This window comes from Hemicordylus capensis, chromosome 2, assembly GCF_027244095.1.
Source record: "Hemicordylus capensis ecotype Gifberg chromosome 2, rHemCap1.1.pri, whole genome shotgun sequence".
In the NCBI taxonomy this organism is placed as follows: domain Eukaryota; kingdom Metazoa; phylum Chordata; class Lepidosauria; order Squamata; family Cordylidae; genus Hemicordylus; species Hemicordylus capensis.
This window is the reverse complement of record NC_069658.1, coordinates 306371986-306385389: the sequence shown is the minus strand read 5'-3', so window position 1 is coordinate 306385389 and position 13404 is coordinate 306371986. Positions and strand designations below refer to the sequence as shown.

Here is a 13404-nt window from a genome sequence, read left to right as displayed (position 1 = left end):
TTTTAGATGTTTGGTATCCAAGTTTTGTTTAGTATTTGTGAAAGTGGAGTCATGGTGATTACAAGCAACGGAGGGGATAGTGAGTCTCTTTGGAAAATACCTCTTCTGATGCTAACCTGTCCAAGTGTCTCGCCATTGATGGTTAACTGTGTACTCCACATGCTCATTGCTTTTTAAAATAAATATCTGAATTTTTTTGCTGACACTAGTTGTTTCTAAACATTTTAGTATCCATGTATCTAAACATTTTAGTATTATTGTTATTATTATATCCATCCCTGATGGCTTTTAGGAAACAATTGAAGACACATCTCTTCAGCCAAGCTTTTTAGTTGAAGTTTTATTGAATTTTATAGTTGCATTTTATTGATTGTTTTAACTTTTAACTTTATGTTTTAAATGTGTTCATTTTTTGTTTGTTTTTGTTATTCTAAACATAGAGACTTTGGTTGTGGGTGGTATAAAATATATATTAATTTATTAAATATTATTATTATTATTGTCAGTAATTTATTATCCTATATTAGTTAGGTTCCAAAGCGTAACCTTGTTTCCTTCACCAGTTAAATGATTACAGATTAAAATGTCCATTCAAAGTAGATCTGAAGTGATTTAGTTATCGTGACATCTGCCATTAAAACCAAACAGCAGCAAGAACCACAGGACTCAGCAATCTAGATTGTTCCAGGAATACAAGTGGTGTTGACATTTGTCTAGTGTTAAGAAAGTGAATAATTTATTTCTTCCTCTAATAATGTAGTAACCCAGGGAAACACATGAATACAGAACGTAAGGGATCGCAGCATTTAACCACATATTTAACTTGGCCACAGCTGCAAAGGTAAATCAGGATGCAGTTCTATTTAGGCAAAATATAAATGAATTTCAATATTCACTTTGAAATTACTATATTTGATGTAGCTGGTTGGTCAGCCAGTTGGAGAATTTCTATCTTACCTTTCCATTTCCAAAGGAATATTTCATATCAGATAAACAGTTACAACAATCTAATGAACCATAAACCAACTTAAATTATTAATTCCTAGAATTAATAATTTACATCATAATAGTTTTTTTCAGTATCTTTTCATTCCACTAGCTGGCTGCTGCTGCTTTTACAGGTGAAACTTGGAAAATTAGAATATCGTGCAAAAGTCCATTAATTTCAGTAATGCAAATTAAAAGGTGAAACTGATATAGTAAAAGTATAAGCATGCATATGTATTCAGTACTTGGTTTGGGCCCCTTTTGCAGCAATTACTGCCTCAATGCGGCGTGGCATGGATGCTATCAGCCTGTGGCACTGATGAGGTGTTATGGAAGACCAGGATGCTTCATTAGCGGCCTTCAGCAATTCTGCATTGTTTGGTCTCATGTCTCTCATCCTTCTCTTGGCAATGCCCCATAGATTCTCTATGGGGTCAGGTCAGGCGAGTTTGCTGGCCAGTCAAGCACAGTACACTGTATACTTTTCAGAGGTCCGATATTGTTCTATTCTTCAATCCTTGTCTTCTTGGTTCCATGTAATATTCTAATTTTCTGAGATTGTGGATTTGGGGTTTTCATGAGCTGTACGCCATGATCATCACAATTATAACAAATTAAGGCTTGACTTATCTCGCTTTGCATGTAATGCGTCTGTCTCATATATCAGTTTCACCTTTTAATTTGCATTACTGAAATTAATGGACTTTTGCACGATATTCTAATTTTCCGAGTTTCACCTGTATGCACCATTTTTCTTCTTCTTTGCCCTTAATATTGTCCTTATTTATTTATTTATTTATTTAATATACTGACTCTCATTAAAATAATCCCAAAGCAGTTTACAATATAATCAAAACAATGCAAAATTAGAACAACACAAAATTAAAAGTACAAATATTAATTAAAAGTTTGAAAAGCACATATATAAAATAAAACAGTAAAACACAAAACACAGAGGAGCAGCAGCGGCAGCAAATAACAGCTCATATAAAACCCTGGGTGAATTTGATTGCTGGGGCATCAGATGTGCTTTTATTTACTTTGATATCAAATTAGGCCTAGGATTGTAACATCATACACAAAATTACATGCCGCACCAGAGTCAATCAGATTAAATGGTACTGAGGACAAGTGAAAAGGAAAATGGCACCATGGGTGTACCAAGGTTGGAGTGGGCCTGTAGATGAGATTTTAAACTGTCTTCCTCTCCTTCACCTAGCCCCATGTCTCTGCTGCAGAAGAACATTAAGGACACGTGTAATACAGTGTAGCAACTTAACAGAGGACAAGACACTTCAGTCACAAGGTGTAAAAAAACAGCAGAACCAAATAATACAACAGTATCAGCTTTGTGAAATATAAGAAGGCAATTCATGCTTGCTACCACAAGATCAGCTCTCCTCTCCTTCTGTGGGTTCCAAAGGAAACTTCTGTTCCAAGCTTAACAATTTTTGTCAGGGCTGTAGCATGGCGAGATTTTTGAAAAACTATATTTTTCATTTGGAAAAGGCAAGTGAAGGGATAACAAGGGAAACCAGTTTAAATGTAGCAAGCAAGCCAGGATGCTAGGCTAGCTCCACTCTTCCCCAACCCTCAAGTATTATGAGCCATTCTGGGAGCAAGGAACATTTTTTTTGGTGGGGGGGGGATGCATAAAAGGAGGAAGGCTTTCATTTGGGGATAGAATCTCTCTCTCTCTCACACACACACACACACACACACACACACAAACTCTATAAATGTGGGAAGCAGAAAAAAACAAACCACACACAAAAAACACACAGATAAGAGTTTGACTTTCCTAGCTGAGTTCCATCCTTAGTTCAAGCAGGGGAGGAGCTCAAGATGAGGCTGGGGAAGGACAGGGCTTCTGCTTTTATCCTTGTCAAAAGCACCCACATTTCCTCCGTTGCTGCACCCTACATCCCCTCTGCACTCATCAGGTCCCCACAGAGGCTAATGCTAGCAAGAGGAGAAATCAACTACTGCCTTCTGCAGGTGGGTGAGCAGGACTCTTTCTTTAGACGCGCGCCTCTCTAGGACTCTCTACTCGCTAACTTTAACCCTCCTCTTGTCTTGTCTCTGCAAACTCATGATAGCAGTGCAGGATTTGAGCCTTCTGCTGGAGAGACCTGGGGACGGGGAAGGAGTTAGGAGCCCCCACTCATCATTCTGCTGCTGCTGCTCCTGCTCCTCCTCCTTCTGGGCATGCCCGCTGCCTTTGCTGTTCCCAAGGGAACAGTAGCTTCCGTCCCCAGTAGCAGGTAGTGGGTAGATTACCCTCCCAAGAGTAGCTCCAGAGAAAAAGGGTCTGGGATACTCTTCCCAATGCAGCAAGGACTGGCCTTGGGGAGGCCCTCAGAGGCTGTGGGCCAGGAGATCTCCCTTTGCCTTATTACAGTACACCCCTGAATGGCACTCTTGTTGCTTTTCAAACACAGCCAAAAAGAAAAGAGGCCAAAAAGCTCTAAAGTTGTTAACACCCAGATATATTTTTCCATATCGATTTCATCAGGAAATGGCATATCCCCACGAAATGCCAGCCTGAAGGTGGTAATAGGCTGGATGAGAGATAACAAGGTGAAATTGAATCCAAGTAAGATGGAGGTATTGATTTTGGGGAGTCAGGACCTGAGAAATAGTTAAGATCTGCCTGTTCTGGATGTGGTTAAACTCTCCCTGAAAGATCAGGTACATAGCTTGGGAGTGCTCCTGGATCCCAAACACTTTTTGGTTTCTCAGGCTAAGGCAGTGGCCAGGAGCACTTTTCATCAGCTTTGGCCAATACATCAACTATGTCCATTTGTGGGGGTAAATGGTCTTAAAACAGCGGTACATATTTATTTATTTATTTATTTATTACATTTTATATCCCGCTCTTCCTCCAAGGAGCCCAGAGTGGTGTACTACATACTTGAGTTTCTTCTCACAACAACCCTGTGAAGTAGGTTAGGCTGAGAGAGAAGTGACTGGCCCAGAGTCACCCAGCAAGTATCATGGCGGAATGGTGATTTGAACTTGGGTCTCCCTGGTCCTAGCCCAGCACTCTAACCACTACACCACGCTGGCTGGTAACCTCTAGGCTCGACTACTGTAATGCACTCTCTGTGGGGCTGCCTTTGTACGTAGTCCAGAAACTAGAATTGGTACAAAATGCAGCAGCCAGACTGGTCTCTGGGACAATCCGAAGGGACCATATAACACTGATTTTGAAATAACTGAACTGGCTGACAATATGTTTCCGAACAAAATACAAAGTGCTGGTTATTACCAATAAAGACCTTAATGGCTTGGGTCCAGGGTACTTAAGAGAATGCTTATTTTGTCATGAACCCTGTCACCTATTAAGATCATCTGGAAAGGTCCAGTTAGAGTTGCCAGGGCTGGCTCTTACCAGTAAGCAGACAATGCGCTGCATTGGGGCGCACTCTGCTGAAGGGCATCAAGCTAATGATACCTCCTTTTAAAAAAAATTTAAATTCCAGCCGCCGCGCCGCCGAGGAGATGGCTGCGAGAGAGTGTGTGTGTGTCCTACCCCCTACACATATATACACGGTGGCGGCAGCTGATACAAGAGCAACGCCGTGGCCTGCTGTTTGACCCAGCATCGCTTCCCAACTGTGAGGCACCCTTCACAGTTGGGAAGCAACACCAGCAGTAATGCAGATGAGTATCCATCAGTTCAACCCTGGAAGAGTGAGATAACCATCTATTTGGTTTAAGTTTCTGAAGTGGTCAAAATGAATTTGGCAAGTTGAAATTTTAGTCCAGAAACTTCATGGCTTAGGCCTTTATGGTGGCTTTATCTGAATTTGCATCAACCTTCATTTTTAAAAAATGTTGGCAAACCTACTGTTTTAAAATGAAGGTGTTAAAACCTTGGTTTTTTATCAGAATGCTTTAATACAACTTTTTATCTATTTACAAATTTTCTATTAATGTATGTTTTAAATGTTAATTCTGTATATATCAGAAGTGGGCTTTATTTCTCAACCTTTCACTTGACATGGTAAATACCAGTTGTCATCTTATGAATGGGAAGTATTCATAAGAATATCCATCATATGAAATTAATGAGCTAGAACAAGTTGATGATGATTTTGTCAAGTCAAAAGTAAATATGGGACTTTTGCTTTAGAGTTCCTGATGTGTTTTTTTAGCCACTTCTTTTCAAAACTAGTGGAAATGGTATGGGATGATGATTGCTCATCAGCCTCAGACCCAAGTTGTACATTGTTGTAAATTGTTCAGCAGCTTAATCCACATGTTGTTCCGGTATATAATTTTACTAACATTAGAATACCACAAAACCTTAAAGTAAAAGCATGCTGGACCACATACTTTTAATTTCAGTCTGAAGAGGACAGACTAACAAGAGTACAAGGCTCAGCCTTCACATATCAATTCCAAACATTACATTATACCTACGGTTTTATGACACCTACTGCTAACTCTAATTGGCTTGTAAGTTAGGACAATATGTCATATAGCACTTCATTAGTTATGAGCTTCTAGCCATTAAATATGGGAACTATAATCATTTTTTGTAGAAAGCTTTGTAGGTGAAAGTGAGTACTATTTTAATCCTTTTTTATTATCACATTCCTATCATCTAGAAAACAAAACAAAAATCTGTCCACAGCTATTTCCACAACTTTCTTATGCTCAAAAAGGTCCAATAGTACATCCTCTGCTTTCAGAAATTTCCACATACATACACATTCATTTCAACACTGTGTGGCAAAGCTACATGTTTCCATAAATCTACAAGTTTAAGGAAGACCAAATAAAAAAAATAAAAAACAGTAAGACTTATGGTTATCCTTGTCATACATTTTCCTTTGAAAATTATTCTTCAATTGAGGGTTACGACACTCCGTTGTATTGTGAGGAGTCACCAGGAATCATCAGTAAGTGCTGGGATAAGATAATGAACCTTTCAGATATTCTCTGTAAGCCCTTCATCCTGGCTTTGTGATGCAGGCAGGACTGAGGGCAGGGCTTTTACTAGTCACATGGGATGGAGAGAGAACAGTAGTGAAAGAAAGATAGCAACAATGAACAAACAGACTGAATCCAAATAAGACTTATTGCGCGGGGTCAGAACTCAGGAGCTTATTTTGATCTGCCAGTTCTGGATGGGGGTTATACTTCCCCAGAAGGAACCGGTACGCAGTCTGAGAGTGGTATATATGCAGGTAACCTCCAGACTTGACTACTGAAATGAGCTCCATGTAGGGCTGCTTTGTACATAGTCCAGAAACTGAAGTTGGTACATAATGTGGCAGCCAGTTTGGTCTCTTGTCATCTTGGAGAGACCATATTACTCCTGTATTGAAAGAGCTATACTGGCTACTGACAAGTTTCCAGGCAAAATACAAGGTGCTGGTTATAACCAATAAAGCCTTAAACAGTTTAGGCCCTGGGTATTTAAGAGAATATCTTCTTCGCCATAAGACCCACCACCCATTGAGATAATTTGGAGAGGTTCGTCTACAGTTTCCACAGGCCCATCTGTTGGCTACTTCTCTGCTGCTGCCCCAAGACTTTGGAATGTGCTCCCTGCTGAAATAAGAGCCTCCCCGTCTCAGTCAGTGCAGTGCAGTGGTTAGTATTGGAATTGGGCCGGGGAAACCTGAGTTCAAATCCCCATTCAACCATGAAACTCACTGGGTGACTCTGGGCCAGTTGCATCTCTCTCAGGCTAACCTACCTCACAGGGTTTTAGTGAGGACAAACATAACCATATACACCACTCTGCGCTCCTTGGAGGAAAAGCGGGATAAATAAATAAAGAAAATAAACTTTTTTAAAGTCCTTAAATACTTATTTTTTTTCACCCAAGCTTTTAAAGTAGATTGTGGTTTTAAATTGTTTTAAGGTTTTTATTTTTGTTCAAAATTGTTTTATGTTGTTGTAAACCACCCAGAGATGGATGTTTGGGGTGGTCTGTTAAATAAAATAAAATAAAATAAAATAAAATAAATCTCAGCCCCTCAATATAGCTGAGGTTAAAGAGAGTTGCCTTCCACAAACAATTTTGGAAGTGCCAAAAACTGCAGCGCCTCCTCTCAGTGTTTTTTCAGATGTCATATTGCAAGAAGGCAAAGGTATCTGTCCATTGTTAGTGAAGCCAATGCTTTCACAAGTCTGCTTCATTCTCCCTTTGTGAAACTAGCACATAGCCAATTTTGATTGGCTACATATCATTGTGCATCATCCTGTTAACTATATGATTTTCAATTGATTGGGATCATCCATGTGACTATACCAAGAAAGGAGATGTTCCTGCTCAAGGTGTGTCCTCTACAAGGACCTGCAGTTAAGGCAGCCTGTTTCAGCTTGTCTGTGCTAACCCAGACTGATGTCACTGATTATGACGACTCTGGTCAAAACTGGACTGGAGTTCCCTTTTGCTAGTAGGCAGATGCCTCACCTTCTATCATAAAAACATTCCTAATAGAGCCACTAGAGAGTGATGGAAGGCATTTAGAAAGGATGTAGATGATTACATAGTATTAGGTAAAGGGGGCAGATGAAGAGAGAACGTTAGAAGACCAGGCTGGAAAGAAGTAATCAGAAAGAAAAGATAACAAGGAAAAAGCAGTGTTAGGTTTTTGCTAAGATGACACACAATTCCAAGCAGAGCTGCTATTAACAAAATCAGCTGCTATAGTTGCTAAAGTTAGCTGTGATGCTTGAAGGATATCAGAAAGTAAAGGCCAGAGAATTTACTGGGAATCTCCAAAAATTGTACAATACGCAATACAGAAGCCCTTGTATGATTATGACTGTGGGATATACCAGATCTCCCAAAAATTTATGTCATAACATTAAATAGACAAGGAAGCCTCTGTGCCACTATATCAAATGACTAAAGGACAGAATAATTTACTAGGTGCTGAGGAAAGGGTGAGACAGCCCTCTACATAAGGCAAAGAGGAAACAGCTTTCAAAAAGGAAGGCATGCCCTATAATCAGTCTAAATGCTGAAGGACTCAGTAAGGAGACTTTCTTTCTTTCTTTCTCTTTCTTTCTTTCATGTTACTTTTTAAAAGGCTGCAGTTTAAATGGAAACCCACTGAATGTCTAACTTGGGGACTGAACACCAGACCTAAGGAAAATAAACAGTGAACATTTTCTTTATAATATAATGATATGAATTTACTTCAACAATTGGAGGGAAAAGAGGATAATGTTTCAGTTAAAACTTTCTTCAGATAAATCATCTGTGAATGAATTTATCACACCATCTGTTGGAAATAAATCATGAACTCCTGAAGGCCACATAGGAAACTACAGTCATAACCTGGGAGTTTTTCAGAAATACTTTTCTGATCTTTTATCCTTCTATACACTTTAAACCATTACATTTGCAGGGGGGAAATTGTTGGAACGTGTGAGTGAAAACATGAATTAACTTGTGCCTTCATTATGTTGGTTCTAGAAAAATGAGCAAGTTCTTAAACACCCATCTTATTCATATACTGCTATACACAGTTTATTTGCATTATTCATTTCACCCACTATTTATTGAGTACATTTCTGAACAAATGTCACAGAAAACATACACAGGAATGTGCTGGAATTCCCTCTGGGGCAAATTTCAACATGGAAATGAGACCAAATTTATTCTCTATAAGTTCACTTTCAGGTCTAATGCCTTTTATATATATGCAATTAGAAGTTTAAACACAACAGCTATTTGGAATATTAATGGTGTCAAACAGCATCTAAAGTGGGCAGAAAGTATGATTGAATTATGATTCCATTTAAATCAGAAAAATCACTCTCACCAATGACCGAATAAACTTATCTCTCACACACATTATAACTAGGGAGAACCACGCAATACCATGCTCTGTTATAGCATACTCCTATAGTTATCTTCTAATTATCAGATCTATACTTGACATATTGATATATAAATACAAATTGTAATTTCCCTCATCACTGATAACCTTCATACTTTCATTTGTAGGAATGTGAGGTTGAGCTGAATTAGACAGCTCAACTGTCTACTCAGCAGTAACAGATGCAACCAGCTCAATCACTGGAGGAAAAAATGAGATCAATTTGTATAGACACATATATGCTAAAAATGAAACAAAGAGAAAAGAGATCTAAAGAAGTAATTGCTTTTTAATGTTTCTTGTATCATTCTAAAACTTTCTACATTTGTCAGTCTGCACATCTGCCTCTTCCACTTGAATTACTTTACTGGTGCAGGCAAAAATGGTACTGCCAGAAGAGTGACATGATGGAGGGGTAGGTGTGATACTGTGTTCGGCGAACCTACAACCTGGGAGAAAATCTCTCAGTGTTTCATTCCCTTACAAACCGCAATGATTTTTAAAAGCTGTCTAAGTCCACAAGCTTGAGTGCCTTCCTCATATCAGTGATCACCCTTTCCATTTATCCACAGTAATGCAGGATGTGGCCCATAGGTGGAAATGTTGCAAAGAAAAAGTGAATGGAAAATCAAACTGTATAAATCTCAGTTTTAACGTCCAAAATTTTGCTTTGTTCTTGTCATTCCCCCATCACTCCTCAAGTTTTTTCGTTTCTTTTCCCTGATCTTGACACCTCTATAAAAAATATTTCCGCTAGGATTGCCCACAGGATTTTGTCATTTCTCTTACCTTTTTTTGAAGAACATTAATTTTTCTTTCTTTGACTTCTAACATATCTTTCATATCTCTAATTTCTCCAGCCAGAGTTCCCTTTTCTTCTGTGAGGTCTTGCAGTTGTTTGGTTTTTTTATTAAGAAAACTTTCTTTTTCTTCTAAACGTAATCTCAAGGCATCAACCTATAATAAAAAATGGATATGTGTAAGCTTTTACAAATGAAAAGAAGGAATCATAAAGTACTTAAGGTCTTGTTAAGGAATCATAAATTAATTAAGGTGTAGTAATTCCCCAACCTAATCCTATAATTCCCTTATCTTCACAAAAATATATGCACATCAGCCTGCAGTTTTTAACTGTAAATGAGATCAGCAATATTTCACAGAAATCAGAGGGAAAGGGGAAGAACCACTGACCAAGCACGGGAGTGCTGTATTTGTCATCAAGCGATGAAAGCTATAAGAGTGGCCCAACCTTGACTACTCTCTCTCTCCTTCACTGTGATTGTTAATGAGATTAGTTTATATGTAGTCTCTCTGTTATACACCTAGAGAGTCAGTTTGAGGTTGGGGGTGAAACTATCCCAAAAGTTAGTATAGAAATGCATTTTCACAATGGCCTCCTAACAGCTATTTGGTGTGATGTTTGTGCCCCACTTAGTGCTTGGAGAACATAAAAACAGCCCTGATGCATCAGGCACAAGGTCCGATTGGAAGATTATTTATTGAAAGGGTATGCCACTTTTGGATCTTCTGTGAGTTTTACTGCAGGTGTGTGTTTGACATTCCGTCAATGGAGGAACTAAGTGTGTGCTAAAAATCATGTAAGTGCCTTATAATGGTGGAGAATAGAGACAATATTACTACTCAAAAGAAAAGTAGTTATTCTGTCTGACATCCAAACTAACACTCTTCTAGCACAAGGATGTTGCACTAGCTTAAGGATGCTAAGCTAGTTCTGCTAAGACGGAAGCTTGTGTTCCAGACTCATGTTGTACAACCTGTGTCAAAACTCCTGCTGTGAAATGCCCACAACCTATTCTACTACCCTTATTGTCCAGGCACAATGGGAGCACACGAGACTGCACAACTTTGAGGATTTCCCATGACGCTGTGCAGAGACATGACCTTCTTGCCTTCAACATTTTTTTACTTTCTCAATTCACTGGCAACTGCCATATACACTTATGAAAGTGCCTTATATGGAGTCAAAATATTGGTCCATCTAGCTCAGTGTCATCCACAATGACTGGCAGCACCTCTCCTGGGATACAGACAGAGGTTTCTCCAGCTCTACTAGGAGAGGCCAGGGATTAACTTCAGACCTTCTGCATCAAAAGCATGTGCTCTATCACTATGATATGGCCCTTCCACATTTATTTATTTTATTTAACACATTCCTATACCGCCCAAAGCTTGCATCTCTGGGTGGTTTACACTTAAAATCATATAAAACATTAACATCATTACCATTAAAATTATTTTAAACCCAACATTAAAAGCACTGAAACTTTCCCCAATTTTTCCCTCAGAATTATCCAGCATAAGGCACAGGGCATTCTGGGGGGAAATCGTGGCAGCCAGTGGGACCCAGATACTGAGATGAATATCACATCACCGTTATTGCTGCAACCACAGGATGTAAGCAGGGTGAAGGAAAATAACAAGCACCTGCTACCAACCAGTAGTAAGCTGCCCAAAGCTTTCTAATAATCTAGCTCCACTTCAAATTTCACACACACACACACACACACACACACACACACACACACACACCAGGTTTAGGCTCCCTTCTACCAAGCACCACAAATTCAAGGCCCAAAAGTATTCAGTGGCATGTTCAGCTTGGCATTTGTAAATTTAGGTCAGGTCTACATTTATTTGGCTACACATGGCTGTGAAACTTGGACTTTGAAGAAAGCAGATAGGAGAAAGATGGATGCTTTTGAAATGCAGTGTCGAAGGTGATTGTTGTATATCCCATGGACAGCGAGAATCACAAATAAGGAAGTTGTAGATAAAGTTAAACTAATAACATCTCTAGAAGCCAAGATTACTAAACAAAGACTGACATATTTTGGTCATGTCATGCAAGCTGATTCACTCGAAAAGACAATTATGTTGGGAATGATCAGCGGAAGAAGGAGACGGGGACGGCCTTGTACTCGGTGGCTGGATATTATTAAAAATGACACCAGAATGACCATGGTGGAATTAAAGGAAGCTGTACGAGACAGGATGGCATGGAGTGCATTGATCCATAGAGTGACCGAGAGTCGGACATGACTGAACAGATACGAAGAAGACATTTATTACGATAGGACTACATAGCCCACGTTTCCTGTAAAGACAAGTCCATGGCAGCTAACTAACAACAGCCCACATTCTTCACAGCAGTGGTGGGAGGAAAGGAGCTGCACACTTGTAAAAAGCCTGCAGCACCCCTGCAACAAAGGCTTCTCATGCTGCCGGATGGAGGGGACATTGAAGCAATTTTCACATCTCTCCCCTAGTTGCAAAAGACACTTGTGCTTGCATAAATATGCCCCTGAGTGTCATGCAGCACTCATAGACATAGTTATGCATGTGGAAAGATCTTTTGCTGCAAGCAGAGACATGAAAATTAGTCAGCCAGTCACTTTATTTTAGTCACTGACCAGAAACAGAATCATAAACAAGAGAGCGACACTTACACACAATATAACAGTATTTAGCCACTGAATTAGTAAACTTAGAATTAAAATTAGACAATAAGACATTTAGATAAAATTCATCCAGGATATGGCTTCAGCCAAGGTAAAATAAGATTTATACGAATATCCTTGTGGAGGTCACAATATAAAAATAACATGATCAGTGGTCTCCACAGCGCCTGAGCCACATGGGCAAAGCCGAGAAGAATAAGGGACCCCATTAAACCTCCCATAAAGCACTGCTGATGGAAGCGCATTTAATTGCACTAGCAATAGAGCACATCTGAATTTAGGAAGTATAATATTTCTTAGGTATGCAGCAGGGTTCGAGCTGAAAATCTGATCACTGAGATGCACACCCTTTGGAATTTTAGCTACTTCAAGTTGTAACTCAACATCCTATATTCGTTGCTTGATGAGCTTCACAGCAGAGTCATAACCCAAGCTGCTTAGCTCATCAAGCGAGATCCCATAAAATTGAGATTTTGTTTCAACCAATTGTTTCCACGTAGAATTAAAGGTATCAATTAAGGTAAACGAAGCAAGACCCGGTTGGAGGTAATATATTTTTAAGCAAAATGAAAAAATTTATTTCCAATATTCTGCCTCCACAGTATAAAGGCCTATTTCACGTCTGATGACAACATTAGGAACACAATTGGGAACCTGTCAGATGGACCTGATAAATTTTGTTTGAATAACCTCCAAGGGTGTAAAGTTACCAAAGGGACCAAGCTGAGCTCCATATAATAGCTATGAATAAACCTTGGCAACAAATAATTTGATAGCTGCTGGGATGTATAAAGCCCCCTTTGTAAAATAAAAAGATCTAATTGAGTTAGTCGATAATTGGGCGTTCTGTGCGATGTAATTTAAATGCGCCTGACGATGGCCCGAAAAATGGAAAGCCACACCCAGGTATTTAAAGATTTTTACTTGTTCCAATGGGTGACCATTTATTTGCCATGTATGTTGTTCAGGGTGCTTAGCAAAGACTAGTACTTTCATTTTTTGGTGGTTTACCACGATACACTCTGCCGCACAGAAAGAACTAAGAAATGAAAGTGCCCGCCTGAAACCCACAGGTGTCAAAGACA

The 13404-nt window shown here is 39.2% G+C and overlaps 1 protein-coding gene across 28 annotated transcripts in view; it reads right to left on the bottom strand.

The window, feature by feature from the left end:
- The window catches only part of ERC2 (ELKS/RAB6-interacting/CAST family member 2), a 1070068-nt gene that overhangs the window by 583641 nt on the left and 473023 nt on the right, over positions 1 to 13404 (bottom strand). For all 28 annotated transcript variants that reach the window (XR_008316192.1, XR_008316193.1, XR_008316208.1 and 25 more), the window contains one exon: positions 9630 to 9797. Coding sequence is in view for 6 of the 28 variants with exons in the window: in XM_053296295.1 (XP_053152270.1) it covers positions 9630 to 9797 (168 nt within the window). In the remaining 22 variants the exon portion in view is untranslated. The remainder of the gene's footprint in view (positions 1 to 9629; positions 9798 to 13404) is intronic.